Below are 24,093 nucleotides of genomic sequence, written 5' to 3'. Positions count from 1 at the left end.
GCTTAGGAAAATCATGTGCCTACAGAGATGATCTTGGAGAGACTCAAGACATATACTCTTGCTGGAGTTGTAGCCCCGACACATCAGGAGTGGATTAAAGAGTCTTCATATAATGAGGATGACATGGGTCTTACTTCCTTGACTTTGGGAGATGAACAGAACGGGGCAACACTGGTAACTGTATCTGAAGTAAATTTGAAGTCAAGTCACACTTGCTGGTGAAGATGCAAGAAGTGAAAGAGATGATGAATATATAAATAAACTACTGAAAATTTTAGCTTAGGCCAACGTACCGAGTTCTTTTAAACACTGGCTGTGTTTTTAAGCCACAGTGACAGTTCCATCTGTAGGAAAGGTACCTGATTAAGGGTTTCCTTGTGAATCTAGACATGGGCGGCTATTGAAATTGTCCTGAAGGGTTTGATTTTCATTTTCGAAGCAAGTGTGTTACCTGGCTGAGCCCATATTCAAAGGCTGGGTGCATTGATCCCCTGCAAGACACTTGAAGGTTAAGTAACGCAGATCTCAACTAATCTGGTTAAGCTGCTGATGCTAAATGTCGGCTGGCATCCCGGCACACCAGCTTCTACATGCTCCTGATTTGCCACTTACCTTTTGTTCAGATAGCCACTTTGGAGCGATGTGGCTCTTTGCATGTCTGTGCCTTGTGCTTAGCTTTCTGGGAGGAGTGAGCTGTACCTGCCCCTCTGAGTGCACCTGTGATTATCACGGCAGAAATGACGGCTTAGGATCAAGGTATGCCCCTCTCTTTGCTACTAAGTATTCTGATTGTCCTGGAAAAATGGACCCCAAAAAAACCAGTCTGATTTTATAAAAGCAAAATTTTCATTAAAAATCAGGGGAAGTTTAGATTCTATGAGATTAGGTTCAGTTTTTATTAGCTGGTTGCCCACTGCCCTATTATTTTTATCATGAACAACAGAAGCCTCAAAAGGTTCTCTGAAACTTCAAAAGTACTTTCTGCTTGCAAAAATATTTATTACACTCATATGCACAAAACACCCCTTGGAGAGCATGCTGTGTGGGGTGGGCTGGGGTGGGTTGAGGTGAGGGGCAGGCTTGTTGCAGAAAGTACAAGAGAGCGAGGCTGAGTAGGAGCTACAAGCTTATCCATGTTCTCCGCTGTCAGAGTTTCCCATTTCACCTGGGAATAGTTTACACTCTCAGTTTGGTAGTAGGAAGGACAAGAGTGAAGTTGGTGAGCTTAATAATTTGTTTTTTTTTTATTTGAGTGGAATTTACCAAAGTAAAGGTGTTTGGGAAATACCACCTGTTGCAGATATTGTAGGCCCTCAAAGAAGTTATTAATCCTTTACATTGATTTGACATAGGAAGAATTACAATTTGTTTATGATACATGTGAATCCTTTTCCATGTAGGCAAATGCAAAACAGAGCTCTTGTTAGCTGGGTACAGTAGACTCTGGTTTTCTGAAATTATTTACTAAAAATTAAATGGATTCTTGGGATTTTGATAGTTGAAATAAACAATGAGTTTCTGAAACAAAATTTAATAGAATAATAACACAACTTTAATCAAATAATAATTAGAGCTGAGGTATAGCTCAATGGTACAGCAATGCCTGGCATGTCTAAGGACAGGAATTTGATATCCAGCACAGCAATGCTTATGGTGATGATGGTAATGATGGTGGTGGTGGTGATGATGATGGTGGTGGTGGTGATGATGGTGGTGATGATGGTGGTGGTGATGATGAAGATGATGATGGTGGTGGTGATGATGGTGGTGGTGATGATGGTGGTGGTGATGATGGTGGTGGTGATGATGAAGATGATGATGGTGATGATGGTGGTGGTGATGATGATGGTGGTGGTGATGGTGGTGGTGGTGATGATGAAGATGATGATGGTGATGATGGTGGTGGTGATGATGATGGTGGTGGTGATGGTGGTGGTGGTGATGATGAAGATGATGATGGTGATGATGGTGGTGGTGATAAGAATATTAATACTCGCCAACCTAGGCTAGAGAGTGAAAAGGCACAAAGCTACACAGAGAAACCCTGTCTCAAAAAACCAAAAAAAAAAAAAAGTTAATACTTTTAAATTTTATTTGTGAATAGTATTATTTAGCCTACTTCTACTACCCTTTTGAGACATTCCCTGAGAAGTAAAATGTAACAACAAGAACACACGCTAGAGCCTGTTTTCCCAGAGACTCAGGGCAATCGATGACTAGGCCAGGGAACTAATTAGAAAATTGTCAAAATGTTTCCTTGGTGGTGGTGGCCCTGCCATGGCGGGTTTTACCAAAGCCACGGAACATTATACCTGATGAGACCCACCCCTCCAAGGATTCTATTCAGTACCTATCAAGGGTAAGCGAGGACACAAGACTTCAAAGGACAACGTCTGCTTCGTCCTGGGTCTCAGCACCCCGTGATGCAGCCACTGAGCTAATCAAGGTGCTGTGGCTCCAGCTGGGGACCCAGCTTCTTCCTGTGATGGCACATTGAAATGCCTACTTAAGGAGCAGAAACACTATCGCTCTGATGCAAAGCGATTCCGAAACTTGTGATAGAGAGGTCAAACTAAAAAGTAGCACAGAGACTACTCATGGTTCCCTGTGGTCTTCTAACGGAACAGAAGGGAGGTGCCGCTGCCAAGGCCTCGTGGCTCGCTACTGTGTTCTCCTGTTACACCTTTCTTTCTTTCCTTCCTTCCTTCCTTTTTTTTTATATTTATTTATTTATTATGTATACAGTGCACACACCCCTGCAGGCCAGAAGAGGGCACCAGATCTCACTACAGATGGTTGTGAGCCACCATATGGTTGCTGGGAATTGAACTCAGGGCCTTTGGAGGAGCAAGCAGTGCTCTTAACCTCTGAGCCATCTCTCCAGCCCTCTTTCTTTCTTTTTTAATTCATGGGCTTACTGCGATGTGGTTCCAGGATGGTCATTTTAGTTTTATGCATCCCAATTTGAATTTTTTTTTTTCAAAACTGCTTATTCACTTTGAGCATTTCAGAGGGGTGTAGAGGATAAGTAGGTAGTTTTTCAGACTGGAACAAATCTAAGATTCGATATCCCTCCTATTTAAACCCACACAGAGGACAGGGTTTTTTTCCTACTCTATTTTATTCATGCTAACAAACAAGTTCACAGCACGGTTTGTTCAAGGGCCCTTCAGTCAGTCATTGCCAACAGGAATACATTTTGTTTCTGCTCTACTCCTTAGGCGGAAAGCAATGCATGGACATTGGCTGCCTCTCCCCCAGAAGAGGTTCTCTCATAAAAGGATCAATTATGATTCTTTAAAAAAAAAAATACAGACTCTCATATAGCCCAGGCTAGCTTGAAAGTCTCTATACCTCAGGAGACCTCGAATGTCTGATCCTCCTGCCTCTGTCTCCTGACTGCGGTGATTACAGGTGTGAGCCATGCCTGGTTTATTGTGTGCCGGGGATCTAACTCAGGAACTGGTGCATGCTAGGCAAACAGTTTATAACCATAAATCCCCCCAATTTATGGTTTTCAGGGGGTTCTTTTAAAATTAGCTGTTTCTTAAAGAAGTTCACTCACTTTGGAGTTGGACAGAAGTGAGTTTGCAGGGTAGTTTTATAGCATCCACTAGCTGGATGACATTGAGAAGTCATCTACCGTTGGTGGGCACAGATTTTTTAGATGTTTAACAGGTTATTGGTAATAACAGCAAAGCTGATCGAGCATGTACATGCTAGGAAGACAGAATTTTACATTCATTTACATCAGTCATCACAGTATGATGATGGGACTGTGAATCTGGTGAAGTGGCATTCCCTGGCCACAGAGAAGGCAACGGAGCTCAGCTTTATTCTGTCACCTAGTATCTGCCTCTTTGGACAGGTGTTATGATTAATAAAGAAATGGATGTGACCTGTTTTCAAAGGCTGAGCATGAAAGACCCACCATAAATATCCATTGAACATCATGCAATTGCTCATATTTGATCAATTTTTACTGCGAAAATGGCCATTTGGTATGGTTCAATTTAATGGTTACCATATTATGATAATGATGAGGAAGGAGATGATGATGATGATGTGACATTATTAATAAATAGGTTTTCCAGACTGAACAAATACCTTGTAAGAAACTAGTAGGGAATGAAAAACCGATACATGTTTCAAATAAGGCTGTATTTTACAATGAGTCTTGGAGGGTAGATCGTCTTGCATTGCTCTTGTGACCCTAGGTCAGTGTTGTGTAACGACCTGGATATGAATGAAGTTCCTACAAACTTCCCCGTGGACACTGTGAAGCTTCGGATAGAGAAGACTGTGGTGCGAAGGATCCCCTCAGAGGCCTTCTACTACCTGGTGGAGCTGCGGTACCTCTGGCTGACGTACAACTCGGTGGCCAGCGTAGAGTCCAGCAGCTTTTATAACCTGAAGCAGCTGCATGAGCTGCGTTTGGATGGGAATGCCCTGACGGCTTTCCCGTGGGGGTCTCTGCTGGACATGCCCCACCTGCGGACACTGGACTTGCACAATAACAGGATAGCCAGTGTGCCAAACGAGGTGGTCAGATATCTGAAGAACCTTACCTACTTGGATTTGTCAAGCAACAGACTAACCACACTGCCACCAGATTTCCTGGACAGCTGGTCCCATTTAGCTGTGACACCTTCCAGAAGCCTGGATCTTCCACTGAGAAGAATTATTCTTGGTAAGCTCTGGGCATCCTTTGTGTAGGTACCTTGTTATGCATGGTTTTAGGGGTGTGTGTGTGTGTGTGTGTGTGTGTGTGTGTGTGTGTGTGTGTGTGTGTGTGTGTAAAACCGAGGATTGTAGCAATACTTTCTCATTGGGACTGCCAGCCCACAAATAACAACAGAGACTTTTTTAGACCTTAAAACATCTTCTTAGATAACCAACTTAAGTTTTTTTTTTACTTCCTTCCTACTCATTTTATTTTATTTTTTATTTATTTTACAATACTATTCAGTTCTACATAATAGCCACAGATTCCCTTGTTCTCTCCCTTCCTGTCCCCCTCCCCTTCCCCCCAGCACACCCCCCATTCCCACCTCCTCCAGATCAAGGTCTCCCCCCGAGGACTGGGATCGACCTGATAGACTCAGTCCAGGCAGGTCCAGTCCCCTCCTCCCAGATTGAGCCAAGTGTCCCTGCATAAGTCCCAGGTTTCAAACAGCTAACTCATGCAACGAGCCCAGGACCTGGTACCACTGCCTAGATGCCTCCCAAACAGATCAAGTCAATTAACTGTCTCACCTATTCAGAGGGCCTGATCCAGTTGGGGGCCCCTCAGTCTTTGGTTCATAGTTCATGTGTTTCCATTCATTTGCTTATTTGTCCCTGTGCTTTATCCAACCTTGGTTTCAACAATTCTCGCTCATATAAACCCTCCTCTTTCTCACTAATTAGACTTGCAGCACTCCACCAGGGCCTAGCCGTGGATGTCTGCATCCAGATTCCTCAGTACTTGGATGGGGTTTATGGCACAACTATTAGGGTGTTTGGCCATCCCATCACCAGAGTAGGTCAGTCCTGGCTGTCTCTCAACCATTGCCAGCAGTCTTTTGTGGGGGTATCTTTGTGGATTTCTGTGGGCCTCTTTAGCTCTTTGTTTCTTCCTTTTCTCATGTGGTCTTCATTTACCATGGTCTCCTATTCCTTGTTCTCCCTCTCTTTTCTTGATCCAGCTAGGATCTCCTGCTCTCTTTCCCTTGACCCTCGCCATTCATTGCTCCCACTCATGTCCAGGCTGTTCATGTAGATCTCATCCATTTCTCCGTGTCTTTCTTGGGGTCCCGTTTTCCAGGTAGCCTCACTGGTGATGTGAGTAGCAGTCCAGTCATCCTTGTTCCACATCTAGCATCTTCCTATGAGTGAGTACATACCATATTTGTCTTTCTGAGTCTGGGTTACCTCACTCAGGATGATTTTTTCTAGATCCATCCATTTGCCTGCAAACCTCATGATGTCATTGTTTTTCTCTGCTGAGTAGTATTCCATTGTGTATATGTGCCACAATTTATTTATCCATTCTTCAGTTGAAGGGCATCTAGGTTGTTTCCAGGTTTTGGCTATTACAAACAATGCCCAACTTAAGTTTTTATGTTTCACAATCTTATAATCTCTTTTGTAAGTTTCTTTTTTTTTTTAATTTGGTAATAAAGAAAATGGTATAACTATCTAATCTTTAACCCCCATCAGAGACCTGAGAATGATATAATATTACCTGAGTCAGCAGAAAGTGTAGAACTATAGAAATGACAGAGACAGATGGCTGCCTGGGTAGTCATACAAGATTCCTCTGCAATGTTAGGGCATCCATCTTTGGCCTACAGGCCTAGAAGATCTGACAGACTTTTTTTTTGTGAAGCAGGTATTTTGAAGGACTGTCCTACCTTGTCTTGGCAAAGTTCAGCAGTCACCTTCTTTTGTGTCCTGCTTGTCCAATTTGGACAGCATACTGTCAGCAGTTGAGGCAAGGGGAGTTTCCTGCCCAAATGGCTAGCTTTGCCACATTAAAAGCAAACTCCATATGGAGGTTCTTCAATGCCCATCATCCTTTTTGGAAGGAAATTGGTGCTGTCAGTAGCAGATGTGTCTCACTGTCATGAAAAGCCTTAGGTTATTAAAACATCTTAAATGCCATATTCTGTAGGTCTCTGAAGTGTTTGAAGACCATTTATCTATCTAAACTATATCTGTTTGACCTTGAAAAATATACTTAACATGGCCAAAATCTGATTGTTAGATGACTAACTACTAACCTGTATTTCTTAATTATCTTAAATAGTTTATAATAATAGCTCTCAATGACTAGAAATTTATATTACATTGTTAAATGAGCTGCATGGGTACAATACCTTAAACACGAGTAAAAACATATATATAGTATAACAAAAATAACCTTAAATTTTATCAATCTACAAAAATTCATACCAATGTAAAATATTTAAGACAAGTAGTTGCTTTTTTGGTTTAAAAGTAGATTAAATAATCTACCCTTTTATACTATCATTTCTATCATTCTATATCTCCCTTTTTCTTTTCATAATGAGATAACCTGAATCTAATCTCCTTTGCTCAGCTTTCTCCCTGACCATGACCAACAACAACTTTAACCAATCCCACTAAACAATGATAAACATCCATAATCCACTGAATGACCAAAAACCACCACCCCACCTCTTGGGAATGTGGGCGTTGTGCTCTTAAATTACTTCCTGTTGTCTGGGGGTGATGGCATCTTTAAGGGACCCTGAGAAAACAGAGATAATGATTAAGTCCTGGGAGAGGTAGCTGTTTTTCAGTCTCAGTGTGATGGGAAAGTGCAAGGCTTATCTGAAGTCCTGGCCTAGTAGTCTATGAGGCTAGATCATCTTAGCTGACCACCTTGAAAGTGTCCTGAGCAGTTTGTAGTTTAAAGCAGATCTTTGAGTGGTGTTTGTCAGCTTAGTGGCATTACCACAATCCAAGTGGATTCATCATTGTGGGGCCCCATCATCTTCTTAGGGACCTCAAAGATCACTGTCAGGAATGGTCACGGGTCACTGAAGAAAACTTAAACATTTTAAATTGTCATATGCAGCAGAACTCAGAGAGGTTAAAGGACCACAATCTATCAATACACCTGGGGTATACAAATTTAATTCCTAATTACCTGCTTCAGACTCAAGCCTGAAATCATGTATAGGAAGCTAGATGAAGCCTATTTCTAGAATTAGCTAGTACTCTATATGACCATTAATATCACAACAGAAAGTTTAAACATATATACAATAATCTTATAAATTTAGAGATAATATTTATACCTTAAGAAAAGTTTTAAAGAGTCAAAATAAAAGGGTGCCAGATAAAGCATTTATCTAATTATTCTTTTATCAGTAAAAACCTAATTGATAAGAGAATTGATGGAAAGAAGTGACCAGTGACTTCCTCTCTCTCTGTCCTTCCTCAATCCAAAAGGGCCAAGCCTCTCTCTAAGCCCCTCCCTACTACTTCCTGTGTTTCTCTTCCAAAACCTCTATGGATAATTTTGGTCAGCTAATAGCTAGCTCCACCATTTGATTCAAGGTAAACTTTATCGTCAGTCTCAGGAGTGTCAGAGTGAGATCAAAATATCCTACAATAGAGAATCTAACCTAGGGCCTTCCACCTGCTAAATATATAAGCCTATACCCCTGAGCCTCAGCCCCATCCTGAATTCAGTTAATCTACACCTACTCACCTACTTTTTCTATAAGATGTAATGGCTGTGCGTGTGAGTACATGTATGTGCAAACCTTCCCTTTCTGAAGTTGCCTTGTCACAGCAATGGAAGAGGAACCAATGTAGAAGATCAGTACCGTGAGCAGCTTGTTGCTGTGATAAACCTGATGGTGTGGTTTGCGGGCTTTGGGTATCGGTTTGCAGGGCTGCCCAGCACTCTTGGAGCCCAGATGATTCCATCAGGAGTCTTAGATGCTGGATATTGAGCTGTGGCTTACATATACAGCCACTCTCAAAATAAAGAGATGGAATATTTGTAAATGAATGAATGAATCAACCATAACATTCCACCCTCATTTTCATCTCATAATGCAAATGCGTTGAGTTCATCTCTAAAAAGCCTCCCAAGTTGTTAACAGTCCCAACACTGTTCCAAAATCCACAGACTCTTCTGAGACTTCAGGCAATCCCTTAAATGTGGGCCACATGTTAAACATAAAATAAAAAAAATTACATACTTATAATAGCCAGTTGCATGGAGTAAATACTCTTATTCCAGTGGAGAAATAAAGACATAGTAAAGAAAGACATATAGGGCCAAAGCAAGACCAAAGCTTGGGAGGGTAGATATTGAACATCCAGCTCCAGTGGCTGCAATTGCTGCTGGTAATAGTTGGAGCTTCTACATATGCCTACTCTTCTGGGCTTGGGTCTAAACTTGTGGTAAGGACCATGTTATAACACATAACTGATAAAGACACAAGGCACAGTCAACACTTGCCCCAACTCACTCACCACACGGTGAGGAAGCTAGGGTAGGAGTCTAGCTCCTAGGACCCGTGCCTCTTCCCATTCCTCTGTGATGTAGTATGGAATGTATGCTCATTTGATGGCCCTTTTTAGATTGTGTGTTTATTTAATTAAAAGAAAAAAAAACAGGGACAAAATTTCAGCTGCTCTCTCATCTATGTGAGTAAAAACACCAACTTAGAACATCGTAATGTATTGGTAAAACCCCAATCTAGAGTCATGTGGGTAAACATTTAAATTAACTAGGGAATTCAAATTAAAGATTTTAATACAAGTAAATTTCCAAAGAGCAAGTATTTCCACAGGCACATATGTAAAGACAGCCACTGTTTACCTCAGAGGGAAAAACTCTTGGTTGGAGAGGGCACCAAATGCTTTATTCGTTGTTTTTTCATTGGTACCTAAATTTGCTCACTTGTAAACATAGTTAATGGATTTTGTCTGAAGGGCAGTGGCAGCCTGAATGTTTCCACAGATTTTCCCGAAGGCATTAATTCAGTCCAACAACCATTTTCCAGAGTCTATGAATACACTCTGCCTTCTTGCCAGGTCACAGCAGCCTGGGGAGGTAGGTTTATATTTATCACCACTCTAACAACTGAGAAGGAGGCATAATCAGGTCTCAAATTCATAGGTCATCTCCAAAGGCATCATTTGTTTTTTGTAAGCTTCTTTTTTAAATTGAGGGACTGCGATATGCTTTGTACATTGTGAAATACAAGATCTGATGTATATAATTCGCTAAATTCTTACAAATGCATACCCTTGAAAATGATACCTTCATCAAGATGGAGGAGATTCCATCACCGAAACGGCCATTATCTTGCTCTCTTGTACCACTTCCCAGGGACAGTCTTATGGTGGGTAGCCTTTCTGCTGACTTCCATCACCGGCTCTAGCACGCTACAGGAATGTTGTCCTGTAACATACATGCTTGTGCCTGGCTTCTTCATCTCAGCAGCTTGCTTCAAGGCTGCCTCATGTCATCTCACCTGTCAGCCATTTCTTAGTGCAGAGTTTCACTGTGTGAACCATTCCACCTGTCTCTGATTGTTGGATGCAGTGACTCTTTCCAGTTTGGGCTTTTATGAACTTGACTCTATTTAAATAATCTCATACATAGATTGTGTGTGTGTGTGTGCGCGCTGTATATATTTCTTTCTCTTAAATAAGTTCCTAAGATCAACATTGCTGTGCTAACGGATGGCGGAACGTGTAGGTTTTAAAGAAACTGCTCATTTCCCAAAGGGGATATATAGCACTGTGCATTGTCCCTATCCCTGTGTGACAGCCTGGGTGTTCTGTGTCCTCCCCACACTTCACAGTGCTGAGCCTTTCCATTTCAGCTCCTCTGGGAAGTCAGCAGACCAATCAGGGGGCTGAATCATTTTGCTTTACTTTAGTGACTAATGATGTCAACTAGGTTGCCATTTTCTCCCCAGCCACTTGTACATAATCCTCCACCAACTGTCTATTCAGGTCTTTTGCCTATTTTTAAGGGTCATTTTCCATTTTTCTTTACTGCTGAATGTGTATCTTTAATCAGTTATAAACACTTCCTTTAATTTTGGCTTACCTATTCATTTTTTACATAGTGTATTTGTGGTGATATTGTGTCCCCCAATATATTGTGCACCTTAATAAACTTATCTGGGGTTAGAGAACAGAACAGCTGCTAGGTAGACATAGAGGCCAGAAAATGGTGGCACACACACCTTTAATCCTAGCATTCTGGAGGCAGAGATCCATCCAGATCTCTGTGAGTTCAAAGCCACACTGGAAACAGCCAGGCATGGTGACACACGCCTTTAATCCTAAGAAGTGATGGCAGGAAGCAGAAAGGTATATAAGGTGTGAAAACCAGGAAGTGGAGCCTGTTAAGCTTTTAGGCTTTTGAGCAGCACAGTTCAGCTGAGATTCATTTGGATGAGGACTCAGAGGCTTCCAGTCTGAGAAACAGGATCAGCTGAGGAATTGGCGAGGTGAGGAAGCTGTGGCTTGTTCTGCTTCTCTGATCTTCCAGCATTCACCCCAATACCTGGCTTCAGGTTTGTTCTTATTAATAAGACCTTTTAAGATTCGTGCTACATGTATTTGGTAGGAATAATTTAAATTTTGGTAATGTGATTTATTATTATTTTACCTTCAGTGCTTTCTGAGAACCATTTAAGAAACATGCACCCATCACGAGATCACAGAGGGACTCTGCTTTCTTTGTAGGCAGAATCTTTAAATTCAGTTTTTGACATTATATCCTTATCTTTTATGCTTATGATTATGACCCACCTCGAAAGAGTCTCTGTATGTGGCACAAAGCAGGAATTGCGGTTTATTATTTTCTAGACGTCTGGTTGCTCTAACAAACACCATTTGCCGACAAGGCTTCCCTTCCCATTGTGTGTCTGCGCAGCAGTCTCCACAAAGCTAAACGAGGCCTCAGCTTCGCTGGGAAGGGTTAGGGCTTGCAGAATAAACTTTGCTTAAGAATCTCTCTGCTTTCCCAAACACACCACACACACGCACACACACACACACACACACACACACACACACACACACACACGCACACACAAAGAGCCTATGTGACCCAACTGTTGTGATGCATGACAAACACTGAATTTCTCTTTCTAAGGGATGAAGCAGCACTCAGTGGCCCCATCCGAGAGTAGTCATGAAACAAATTAATTCATGCAAATCACTGTGGTTGTGACTGGTGTATTTCCTTCGAAGAATGCGAGTAATAGTTTAACCTTGGTGACTTTTTGTACCTTTGTCCCCATGAGGAAAAACACAAGGTGGATGAATGAACGCCGTTAGCTCTTGTAAAATTATGTTTATTCCCATCTTAAAAATGATACCTTTGACCTTCAATGTTTCAAAACTGGAGCAGATAGGGTTCATGTTTTTAAGGAATTTAAAAATCTGTCCTCTTGGTTATATGGCTTTTATATGTAACCAGTAGAATTGATTTTTAATCTTTTCATAGCTGGCATATTTTAATAGTTTTAAAGTATGAATGCAACTGTTAATGTATAGGCATTCGTACTGCAGACAGATACTGCTGCTTGGACGTTTTTACTTAAAGACAACAACACAACCACTACCCACAGATGTAGATGTTTTTGGTTGACAGAGATAAATCACGGTAGAAGGCTTATTAGATTAGGAGGCGAAAGAAATGTGGGGTTACTTGGGACACTAAGAGACTTAAGAAGTCAAAGTAGTAATCCCTCTGTGCTTTAGTCTCCTCTGGTGTGGGATCAGAAACGCAATGTCTTCCCAAGGTCGCAAAGAGCTGAGTGTCGTGTGAGTCACAGCAAGCTAGCATTCTGGATGTGGTAAGATCCGGGCACGTGTTCAATCCTGCTCGCCCAGTTGTGTAGATTTAGACAGGCTTCCTCTCCGTCCTGAGCCCTGGTTTGCCTTTTGTTAGGAGGGTCGTGGGGCTGTGAGAACTGAGGCTGCTTAGTGTTCTCATTGGACGGTTTGCTGTGCTCGGCTTTCCGAATGTCTGAGGGCACAAGTGAGGACCGACGCTCCCTTCTATTCTGAAGTGAGAACCAACGCTCTTCCCTTCTATTCTGCGCTATCTTTGTCAAGATTTCTGTTAAAGAAAAATCTTTGTAGAGATAAGACTCCTCCCAGAGCAAATGCTCATTGCCTGTATAACAAAAATAATTATTCTCTACATAGCTGTGATGATCAGACCTTCAACTCTGGCCAAAGTTCCATAACACAGTGGCAGGCTGGCTTGTCCAGACTGAGAGGTTTCCCAGGTGTGGTTCTCAGTGCAAAAATCAGTAAAATCCTGGGCAAACTGGGATGGGTCACTCATCGTGGGTTGGGGTCAAATCTTGGTGCTTTTACAGTGCTTGACAAGAGCAATATTTGACATGCGGGAAAATGTCTGGCATTGCTAGCCAAGGAATTTTTAAAGAAAAGTACTCTTCACACACAACTGTTATAGGAAATGGTGGCTTTGATCTGTCGGGCAGATTAAACATCCATCTTGAAGTCAAATAATGAAACAGCTGGGACTAGAGAGGTAGCTCAGTGGTTAGAAGCACCAGCAGAGGACCCGAATCCAGTTCCCAGATCCCGTATCGGGCAGCTCACAATTGTCTGTTCCTCAGTTCCAGGTGACCTGACGCCCCCAGCCTCTGCACCGCTGCACACATATGAGGCACATACCCTCACACAGGCACACACTCAGAAGTTTAAAAACAGATACTGACTGTGATGAGCCTAGAGTTTTATACATTGAATGGTGGCCCAAACTGATTGATCTAAAACATAACGCTCTTCATACTTTATGCCGTTCATATGAACACGGTCCATATTATCTCTTCTCTTTTCTCCACACGAAGGTGGGTGTACACGTGTGCCACTGTGAATCTTTGGATGTCACAGGTTCCTTCTCACATTCCTCGGCATGATGACAGCAGAGACATAGTGGGAGCATTTTACCTGTTGCATCCCGCCTCCCTCTTGTCGTTCTCACTGGTGTCCTAGCTCTTAAATTCGGGAGCCCATCCATGACTGGATGTTCACTCTGAGAACTGAGCAGGTGTGAGCGGGGAGCCATGTATCTGTGTCACTGACTTATTACTAATTACAGCCTGTGCTTCTGGAAGTTAGAAGTTGACTTCTAACCTTTTGTGATTTTTTACAAATTTCTGACACTGTATATACCAACGAATCCAATAAATTTGCTCAACTGTGTGGGTCCGAGTGAAAAGGGTCTTCTTGCTGTTAAGTCATTCTGATAGGAATGAGGTGGACTCTCAATTTCAATTCGCATTTCCATGATGACTAAGGAGAGTAAATATTTTTTCATAGGTTTATTGACTGTTGATTCCTCTTTGGTTGGAAAGTGTTCAGATCATTTGCCAACTTACTGATTAGATTGTTTGTGTTTGTGTTGTTTACTTCTTTGAGTTCTTCGTGAATTCTGGTTACTCACCCCATGTTGGGTGAGCGGCTGCATAGACTTTTCTCTCATTCTGTCACCTGGTTGTCTCTTTGCTGCTAATTGCTTCCTTGCTGCACAGAACCTTTTAATTTGATAGAATGCCATTTGTCGGTTTTTGCTATTACTTAAGGTATTGAAATCCTATTCAGAAATTCATTGTTTCTGCTTATATCTTGACATGTTTCGTCTGGTAGCATCTTAGTTTCAGGTCTTATATTAAAGGCCTTTGGTTTTGGAATGTTTTTTGTACAGGCTGATGCAGAAAGGTTATTTTAGAGGTTTTCTAGTTTACCAAATCATAATATTTAATTTTTCCTAAATCTCCTTTATTCTAATTAAGTGCATTTTTCCTATGTAAATCTGTGGCAGAATAGTTGCCATTATTCACATTCTGGGAGAGGTTACTGCATGTTGTATAACGTTGTGGAGCTTTTGAGAATTAGAATTTCAGCCTAGGTATTAAGTCTCATAGCCACACTCAGTTGTTCAATATAAGGAAGAAACCAAGAAGTTCGCTTACGGCACACAACCAGGTGAAGGAGCCAATATTAAAAGAAAAGGGTGCAAATTAACATTCATTAGCGGACTAGTCACAGATTCACAGGATTTAATGGAAGAGGGAAGAACTCAAGGTTATTTACTCCGAGGAGAAAAACAAACTTCTCAAATACGAGATTAAAAAGTAACCAGTCCAGGCAGAAGAAGGAGCCCTCACGGCCTGCTGCCACAGTTCCCGTGAAAACACGGCCCAGAAATGGACAGTTCCTTGTCCAGCACTGGCAGACTCCCCTAAATCACAGTTCTCCGTTTTCTTCTCAGCCCAGATGCTGTGCTCTCAGTAAAGCTGTAACTACAAGGTCAGTCTGGTCTCAAGCTTGTGTTGCAGGAAAGTATCTTCAATGACATTTGTCCGAGGGCACGTTCTAAAGGACCTTCCTGGGTCTCTCCAAGACTTTCAAAGTCTCGCTATGGGTTGTTTTTTTGCTCTGAATGCCTTTCTTAATTTGGTAATTTTGGAGAGGCTGGGAATGAGCCCACTGACTCTGGCTCTTTTATATAAAGGGTTCTTCGGCTGTGGCCCCCTTTACTAACAAGAAGTCCCCTCCCCAGCACCAGCTTCTGTGGTTCTTCCTGGGCATTCCTTAGGTAGAGAACATTCTGTACATGCACAGGCTTTCTACTCTTCACGCTCACCCCTGATGACAATGCCACTGAGCTTTCTGCCACGCTGCGGCAAGGATCTTTCTTCTCCCTTCTGATAACTGTACACTCAACTTCCTTTGAGCTCTCAGTGGCAGGCTCCTTTGAGGGCCAAACGATGTCAGCTCACAGTTCCCAAGGCTGAGGTAGACACTGAAGGAGCTTAGCGCGCGAAATCTTCAGCCTCTATTGAAAGGTTTCTGTATCCCGAAATTGAGTTTCTCTGCCGATGCAATAAATCAGATCAGGCTGAATTAAAAGTCCGGGTTTAATCTGAGCAAAGCATTCCTGGGTGGTCTCGGGAAGAGGGGAAACCACGAGGCAAGTCCATGGGCCAGACCTTAAATGCCATTTAAGGTGTGGTCTGGAACATCTCAGGAGGAGGAGCTACTTGGTGGGCTTTCTCAGGGGCAGAGTCTGGAGAGAGAGGGGTGGGGGGAGAAGGGACTTCCACCTAAACATCTATGTCTCTTGCAGCTGGTGCCACTTGCACTGAGATTTTGGGCACATCACCTTGGTAGCCACCATGTATGACATCCACGCAATGTCACTTTCTGGTCTTATCTTTTCCTATTGCTGGTTCGGCCGCACTAGCCTCGTTTTACCTCAATATGTCTTCAAGTTGCACAAACCCACGGCGCATTCCAGGCTGAGCTAGGCAGCTCTCGGCACCGTGTGGTGTGCTGAAAGGTACTTTCTGAGCACTCGGGACTATGCGTCTCTATCCCTGTACTTAACGGCATTCTCTGGTACCTGGGTTCAAATCTTGGCTGGGATACTGATGAGCTATGTGATGTCGGTCCAGATTTTGGCCCCTCTGTGCCTGGGTTTCTTCACCTCTAAAATGGAAATAGTAGCAATACTGACTTCCTCACAGCATCCTTGGGATTAAATGACAGCAATGGTTAGTGTTTGGAGTGGAGGTCAGGAAATACCAGTTACGAGCATTAACAAGTAGAAGAGGATTGCTCTCTGAGATTGCTGGCTTCTAGGGCATAGTTGACATGCAGGTGACTGTACTTTGTCCCTCCCAGAACTTCATGTGTTAGGGAGATAGTGGGTCAACCGTCTGTCACCAGAGAAGCTGTGCTGCAAACTGAATTCCTCAGGACGACCTCACTGTCCCTTTTCTCTGTCTGTTGTAGGTTTACAGGACAACCCTTGGTTCTGTGACTGTCACATTTCCAGACTGATTGAGTTGTCGAAAGTCGCTGACCATACTGTTATACTTCTCGATCCTCTGATGGTCTGCAGTGAACCCGAGCGCCTGGAAGGAATCTTGTTTCAGAGGGCGGAGCTGGAACAGTGTCTGAAGCCCTCAGTGATGACCTCAGCTACCAAAATCACGTCTGCTCTGGGTAGTAACGTTCTGCTGAGGTGTGATGCCACCGGCTACCCTACCCCACAGCTGATGTGGACCAGATCCAACAGCTCACCAGTTAACTATACAGGTACAATTAGTGTTCAGGCATGAACAAGTTCACGAAAATCTGGATTTTATCTCATGTTTTTTTGTGCAATTTTTAAAATTTTATTTTCAGTTTTTCAAGACAGGGTTTCTCTGGCCACTAGCTCTGTAGACCAGGCTGGCCTTAAACCCAGAGATCTGCCTGCCTCTGCCTCAGGGTGCTTGGATTAAAGGCATGTGCCTCCACACCTGGCTTTTTTGTGCATATTTTAAATGGCTGGTTAATTCTCTTAATGTCAAGACTTATAGCGTTGTTTTTGTTTTCAGTGGTGGGAACTGAGCCCAGGACCTTATGTATGCCAGGCATGTGCTCTGCCAGCAAAGTTACACCTTTAGCCTACAAATTCAAATGAGATTTTGTTCAGTGCTTAGATTCAAACCCAGGGCTTTCTGTGCTATAGTCCTATTTGTCTGGACACAAGGGATTTCAAGAGTATATTTTATTGATCAATATTTTCTCACTTTGTATAAATACTTAGAAAAAAGTTAGACCATAGTTGTTTTCTTCCCTTATGTAGAAACTGCATGTAGAAGTAAATAAATGATTGCCACCAAGGCTTTTGTCTTGTCCTGTTACCTTGGGTACACCTGCTTTAAAGTGCAAAACCTTGGGAACATTTTTAAAAAGGCTTTCATATTGAACAACTCCATTTAAATACTAAATTATGCAGAGAGCTTACTTTGGAGCAGAAATATAATTTTTAGAAATATTAATTACATAGGCATTTCAAACCCTGTGATGATCAAGTCCAGGCTTTGGTCCACTTAAGTAAAGATAGGATTAGTCTTGGGACTCTTACAATAAAATTATGATCGAGGTTAAAAAAATAAAAATTGATGGAATAGAGAAGTTAAGGTCTAATATTCCTGTAGATTGCTAGCAGATGGCCCACAGTTTGAGTTACTGACTTCACATCTGGGCTATTGGTACCCTGCTTTATATACTACTACCCTTCTGGAAGCTTCTGTCTTGGTTTCAGATAAAATTTTAGTGTTTAGCAAATAAATACTGCAATTTCCTGAATATTTCTATATATTACTCTGCAAATAAGTGAGCTTATAATTCTCTAGTTTATCTGATTTTAATACAGGATGGATGACAGCTGGGTGGCGGTGGCACATGACTTTAATCTCAGCACTCAGGAGGCAGAGGCAGTTCCATCTACAGAGCGAGTTCCAGGATAACCAGGGTTCACAGAGAAACCCTGTCTCAAAAAACAAACAAACAAACAAAAAGGGATGAAAGGTTTGGAATAGAAGCCATAAGTCCCCTATGCCCAACAATGGCCTCTGGTGCCTACTGGGCATGTGCATAGATTAAATTACAATGAGAAAACATCTTGAGAAATAGTTAAGTAAAGTCCTGTTGTTTTGGTTTTGGTTGTTTGTTTTCTGTGTAGCCCTGAGTAGAGTCTCATGATAAACATTTTATAGATTCACAATCGAAATTGGGAGGCAGCTTTGAAAATTAATTTTCTGATCCTCTTGTTTCATAAACGCAGAGACACGGGTCTGTACTTACCAGTTTCCTTGTGTACAATGCGTGCTGCTTGGGAGACAAACGTTTATTATGACCCGGATCTCCTGATTTCCATCCCCACACACTTTTAAGTAATCATTTCCTGAACAGACAGACCCCACAGCACTCGGCAGGTCCTAGACTTCATATGAACCATTTTCAGCACCGTCACCTTCCAGCAAGAGCATCCAAAGTGCCCTTTCCTCCGAACTGTGTGAGAGGGACGTATACAGAATCTCTTTCCCTCCTAGTTGGTGGGATTGCTCCAAAATGTCCTTTTTTCCCCTCATAGAATACTCCTCTGTTTTCTTCTAGTAATTCAGGAGTCTCCAGGAGAAGGAATCAGATGGTCCATCATCAGCTTGACCGGCATCTCCTACAAGGATGCTGGGGATTACAGGTGTAAAGCCAAAAATCTAGCCGGGACATCAGAAGCTGTGGTTTCGGTGACTGTTGTGGGTGATGTTACGACCACCCTAGTACCAGACACTACAGGAAGGAGCCCTGGGGAGCACCCTGAACAGGATCCCCATTCCGGAGCAGGAAGATCAACACCTCTACCTAAGTCATGGTTGTCGCCCGGGCTCTCTTCTCCTGCGTCCTCTTCCACTCCCTCTACTGCTCTGTCTACATCTACATCGCCTCCTTCTTCCTTCTCTTTGCCTCCTGTCTTCTCTGTCGCTTCGGCAACCACAAGTGTCAAAACCAGCAGCTCAGAAAGCACCGTCAGGATGAGCCACCAGCCCTTCCTGCTCCACCGCAGCCGCGGCGGGAAAAGCAGCCCAAAGCTGGAGAAGAATGGAAGTAAGTTTCCTCCAGTCAGTGCAAGTAAGAAAGAGGAGTTGGCATTGTTGGACCAGGCAATGCCCACGGAAACAAATGCCACTATAGACAACCTCAGGGTGGCCAGCGAAACGGGAGTGAGTGTGACTTTGACATGGAACACCACCACACAGGGGTCTGCTGTGACTGTGCTGTATTCCAAGTACGGAGAGAAGGACCTGCTGCCCGTGAATGCAGACTACGGCAAGAACCAGGCCACCATAGATGGCCTGGAACCCGGCAGTCAGTACATAGCATGTGTCTGTCCCAAAGGAGCGGCTCCCCGGAAGGACCAGTGTCTCGTGTTTTCTACCACCAGAGCGGAAGAGCGTGACTCACAGTGGTCACTCCTGATCGTGGTGACCAGCACTGCCTGTGTTATAGTCGTGCCCCTCATTTGTTTTTTATTATATAAAGTCTGCAAACTGCAATGCACATCAGATGCTTTCTGGGAAGATGATTTGGCAAAAGAGACCTATATCCAGTTTGAGACCCTGTCGCCCAGATCACAGAGTATAGGAGAGCTGTGGACACGGAGGCACAAAGACGATGCAGAGAAGTTGCTGCTGTGTTCTCGGACAAGTGTGGACTCTCAGGCGAATTACAGAAGCGATGGCTGTAGACCAGAATATTATTGCTGAGGTTTTGCAGGTGAGATGAATGTGAGCAAAGAAGTGAGGCCTCTCAGGCTATCATAGACCCTCTGTTGGATGGCTTTTGAAGACTTTCATATCATCTGTAAGAATCACAAATTTTTTTAATGTATTTTTTTTTTTTGCCGGAGGCTGAGGACCGAACCCTGGGCCCTGGGCTTGCTAGGCAAGCACTCTACCACTGAGCTAAATCCCCAACTCCTTGATGTAGTTTTTCAATTTAGTTGAGGAACATCTCAATTAAAACAACAAATGACCTTGATTTTTACTACACAAATGACATCCGTATAAGTAATTTTGAGTGGTATTTAATAAGCTTATAATAATTTTAGGACAATTTAGTTCCTAAAATAAGTTGACAAGAAAATGCTTACGATAGGTAAACCCTGCATTTAAAAAAGAGCATATTTTGATCTGTGAGGAAATACTAGCATAACCAGCTAAGCCTGGGGCCCCGACTGTTCAAAGTGCTTTAGGGGGTTTGCTGTGAGCGTTCGCCGCTGCTGCCTGGTGCGTGAACACGAGACCCTAATGAAGTTTGTGTCCACAAATAGCCTTTTCTATCTCATTCTTTGAAGTCAGATATTGGTCAGCTTAAGTGCAAAAAGTGGAACATAACAAACACAAAACTTCTGTAGAGCTAGGGTTTGTATTTTAACACGGTACCCAGTGGTTGCATTTTTCAACATGGTCGATGGACTGTATGGGTCTCATGATGTGTTAATCTAAGAACAACCTCCTTCATTTCTTTCCACCTCCCCCGTTACCTCACCGTCTCCCTTCCCTTCCCTTTCTTCATCTTCTAAGGGGCAGAGGATGCCCATCAGCCAAAGGACTCTAAGCTCAGCTGTCTTCTGCCTCGACATGTTTGTACTCTCTGGGTAGAGAGAAGGCCTTTGATACTTCTTTTCTGTTGTTGTTGAGGCATAGTGGTTTGCTCCTTTATGTTTCTTTTTTCATTTGTATGGGGGTTGGTGTTTTCCCTGAACACACATCTGAGGACCTACCACATACCACTGTGTGCCCAGTGCCCCCAGAAGACAGAAGTGGGTCTCAGGTTCCCTGGGACCAGAGATTAAACAACTCATTCATTGCTGTGTGATGAATGGATGAAGAAGAAGAAGAAGAAGAAGAAGAAGAAGAAGAAGAAGAAGAAGAAGAAGAAGAAGAAGAAGAAGAAAGAAAGAAAGAAAGAAAGAAAGAAAGAAAGAAAGAAAGAAAGAAAGAAAGAAAGAAAGAAAGAAAGAAAGAAAGAAAATAAATAAAAATACACAAACAGGAAGACTGCTCTCAAACTCCTATATAGCAGCCAGTTTCATGCCAACAACAAACTAGGTAAAGTCATGGTAACACAAGAATGCTGGAAAGCAAGAAAGCTAGCAAGTCATCAAGAAAGAGGCCAAGAGCCCTGGTGAACAGAGATTCAAAAATATAAGTACAGACATCCATCCAAAAGATTATCTGCCGAGACTGAGTTGGCTTTATCCCGGAGATGCCGGGCTAGTTCAGCACATGCAAGTCAGTAAATGCAATTGCCTCACATCCATTGCTGTGATGGAACACCTGAGCAAAGCAGCTTGCGCAGAAAGGGGATTGTTTGGCTTACACTTCCACATCACAGTTCATCACCAAAGGACGTCAGGACAGGAACTCAAACACGGCAGGAACCTGGAGGCAGGGGCTGATACAGAGGCCATGGAGGAGTGCTGCTTACTGGCTTGTTCACCAAGGCTTGCTCACCCTGCTTTCTTATAGTACCCAAGGCCTTCCCACAACCATCACTAATTAAGAAAATGCCCTACAGGCTTGCCTACAGCTCAATCTTATAGAGGCGTTTTCTGAATTGAGGTACCCTCCTCTCTGATGACTCTAGTTTGTGTCAAGTTGACATAAAACAAGCCAGCACAGTAATGAACCACACAAATGGACTGAAAGACAATGTCCTAAAAGGGCATTTTAAGATCTGAAAGAGAAATATCAGTGGATTCATTTGGTCAAAAATTTTTTTTTCTTTTGGTTAAAAAAAAAAATCAGGGAAATTAGAGTAAGGCCATAAACACCTGGGATAAAGATTTCATAAATGCTGTGTAGTTTTTTAAGTAATCTTTTTACTAGCATTGTACACATCGTAAGAGTGGCGTGTGGTGTGGCTATGAAGATTGATGAAGGGCATAGTGTGCAGCCAGCATTTCCAAGGACTGACATTGTCACTTAGCAGTGTTTTGCATCCTGGCCTGGGGATATCAGGAGACAGGGCTACGTCACTACAGGCATAGTCATGAACTGTGGGAAAGAGCCAGCCTTGACAAGAAGTTCTATTTGATTTACGAAGGAAGCACCTGGTAAGTAATATGGCTGAAAACGGATGTGAGGAAGAGAAGCATCCATCAAACCCTGAGAATGTCCTCTGGCCTGTGATTTCCTCGTCTGTGAAGGAGTGTGGCCATGCCACCAGCATGTGGTCCCTATCCACCTTATACAGCACTTCCAGAATGAACTGTTCACCAAGATTTACCTTTGATGATCGCCCAAAGGAGAGAAGCTGGCCTGTAGCAAGCCAGCCAATGCTTAGACCTGAAAACCGGTAAGAAGATGGGATTTGGGACTTACATGAATGATGACCTCCATTCCCAAGGGAGGATTGAGAAAGTGACAGGTGGCTAGATGTGGTCGAAAACCTTGGTGCTGCCCCACGGACTGCTCCGCAGTGGGCTTGGAGGGCGTTCTTCATTATGTCCTTTACTGCCTTCTGAACGACGTACTTCTGTGTGCCTCTGTTGTGGAGGCTGCCACCAGGCAAAACCTGCCAAAGTTATTCTTGAGTTTGTCTGGCCTCTTGGGAAGATGGACGGGCTCTGATGAGGAGGAAAAATCTGCAAGCACTGAGTGCCACATGATATGTCTCCAGTTCCAGATGTGTAGAGGAGCACCTCACTTAGAAGTTCCTTGGAACCATGATGCCAGGTAGCAAAGTAAGGCTAAGGGGCAGCTTCTCTTTGGGGAGCTTGGCAGTTGTCCACCAACAGAGGGACTCTCCACAGATTCCCGGATTAAACCCACCAGCAGAGTCACATCATGGACTAAAAGGATGTGACGGTAGTCCTCTGCCCTTCCGGGTACTGTCTCGGTGAGGCAGCGTGCTCTCTTAAGGGGCACGTCAAGCCCTGTGGCACCTGCTGGGGTTAGATGGTAGCAGTCCCTGAGCAACATGCTCAAGTCCTTCTGCCAAGTAGATTAAGGGCTTTGACATCATAATCGCAAGTTTGCTCAGTCACCACGCCACAGACAGGACCCAGGCATTGCCCATCACAGTCAAGCTCTCAACGGCCACTGCCACATTGTCCTACACAGCGCCTGGCTTGGCTGGTTGGGTACCCCTCGTGTGACTTCCCTGGAGAAGCATGGCTGTTCTGTCTTGGTTACCGTCTTTCACTTCTATCTACAATCTCACCCACCCTTTGGGTTCCCTCGACATCCCTTCGTGTGGCTAGAAATCCTGCCAATGATCCGAACCGCAGGTGCACAGTGAGGGCGATCGTAGAAGAAACCATTACACCAAACTCTCTACTATCTGTGCTGTGAAGATTTTGAGGCATAGGATAGACTTACAAAGTTGTGTCAGGAGCCCTGAAATATTCTGAGAAGCAAGTTCCGATAAAATTTATTTTGTGGAAGACACATGTTGGCTTTTAATGTACTACATCCTAGAAATTATAAGTAGCTGGAGAATTAAAAGTTATTGATTCTAAACCTCTCCTTGTTAAAAAGAAAAAAAGAATTTTTGTTTAGACTCTAAAACTTCCCTGGCTTTGTAAGTTCCCCATTTTCCTCCTCTTTGCCTTTATCTTTCTCTTTGCCTTTCCCTCCCTTTTCTGTTTTTCCCCTCCCCTCCCCTCCCCTCCCCTCCCCTCCCCTCCCCTCTCCCTTTCCCTCCCCTTCCCTCTCCTCCCCTCCCCTATCCTCCCTTCCTCTTCCCCTTCCCTCTCCTCCTCTCCCCTCCCCTCCCTTCCTCTTCCCCTTCCCTCTCCTCCTCTCCCCTCCCCTCCCTTCCTCTTCCCCTTCCCTCTCCTCCTCTCCCCTCCCTCCCCATCTCCTCCCCTCCCTTCCCCTCCCTTCCCCTCCCCTCCCTTCCCCTCCCCTCTCCTCCCTCCCCTCCCTTCCCCTCCTCTTCCTTCCCTTCCCTCCTCTGCATCCTTGGTGCTCTCACCGCCGAGTGCATTGTCTAATGATCTGAAGCTTTTTTAGTATTCATTGTTAGCATTTTAAAAATAATTTTTATGAATAATTTTGTTAAATTTATGTTAGATTAACTTATTTTAACTTAAAAGGTCAATAAAATTTTATTTATTTACTATGATACAGGTGTCATTCAATTTTGTCACCATGATTTTTTAAAGATTTGGATAAATAGTAAATTATGCACACTGTATTAGCAATTCTATTG

General features: G+C 43.3%; 1 protein-coding gene across 1 annotated transcript; it reads left to right on the top strand.

The window, feature by feature from the left end:
- The first annotated feature begins 640 nt into the window (after positions 1–640).
- Lrit3 (leucine rich repeat, Ig-like and transmembrane domains 3) lies at positions 641–23,505 on the top strand. The gene is made up of 4 exons (XM_006970387.4): positions 641–756; positions 4,218–4,690; positions 16,333–16,638; positions 18,490–23,505. The coding sequence occupies exons 1-4, from the start codon at positions 641–643 to the stop codon at positions 19,635–19,637; spliced, it is 2,043 nt and encodes a 680-aa protein (XP_006970449.1). The 3' UTR covers positions 19,638–23,505.
- The last annotated feature ends 588 nt before the right edge of the window (positions 23,506–24,093 follow it).

Source organism: Peromyscus maniculatus, chromosome 6 (assembly GCF_049852395.1).
Source record: "Peromyscus maniculatus bairdii isolate BWxNUB_F1_BW_parent chromosome 6, HU_Pman_BW_mat_3.1, whole genome shotgun sequence".
In the NCBI taxonomy this organism is placed as follows: Eukaryota; Metazoa; Chordata; class Mammalia; order Rodentia; family Cricetidae; genus Peromyscus; species Peromyscus maniculatus.
Note: the sequence above shows the minus strand (reverse complement) of the source record. Positions and strands in the feature narration are given on the sequence as shown.

Excerpts from the sequence above, each read along its gene's own strand:
- Lrit3 (XM_006970387.4), top strand. The coding sequence starts at position 641 with ATGTGGCTCTTTGCATGTCTGTGCCTTGTGCTTAGCTTTCTGGGAGGA. Across the intron at positions 757-4,217 it reads AATGACGGCTTAGGATCAAG|GTCAGTGTTGTGTAACGACC; the intron begins GTATGCCCCTCT and ends TTGTGACCCTAG. Across the intron at positions 16,639-18,489 it reads CTCACCAGTTAACTATACAG|TAATTCAGGAGTCTCCAGGA; the intron begins GTACAATTAGTG and ends GTTTTCTTCTAG.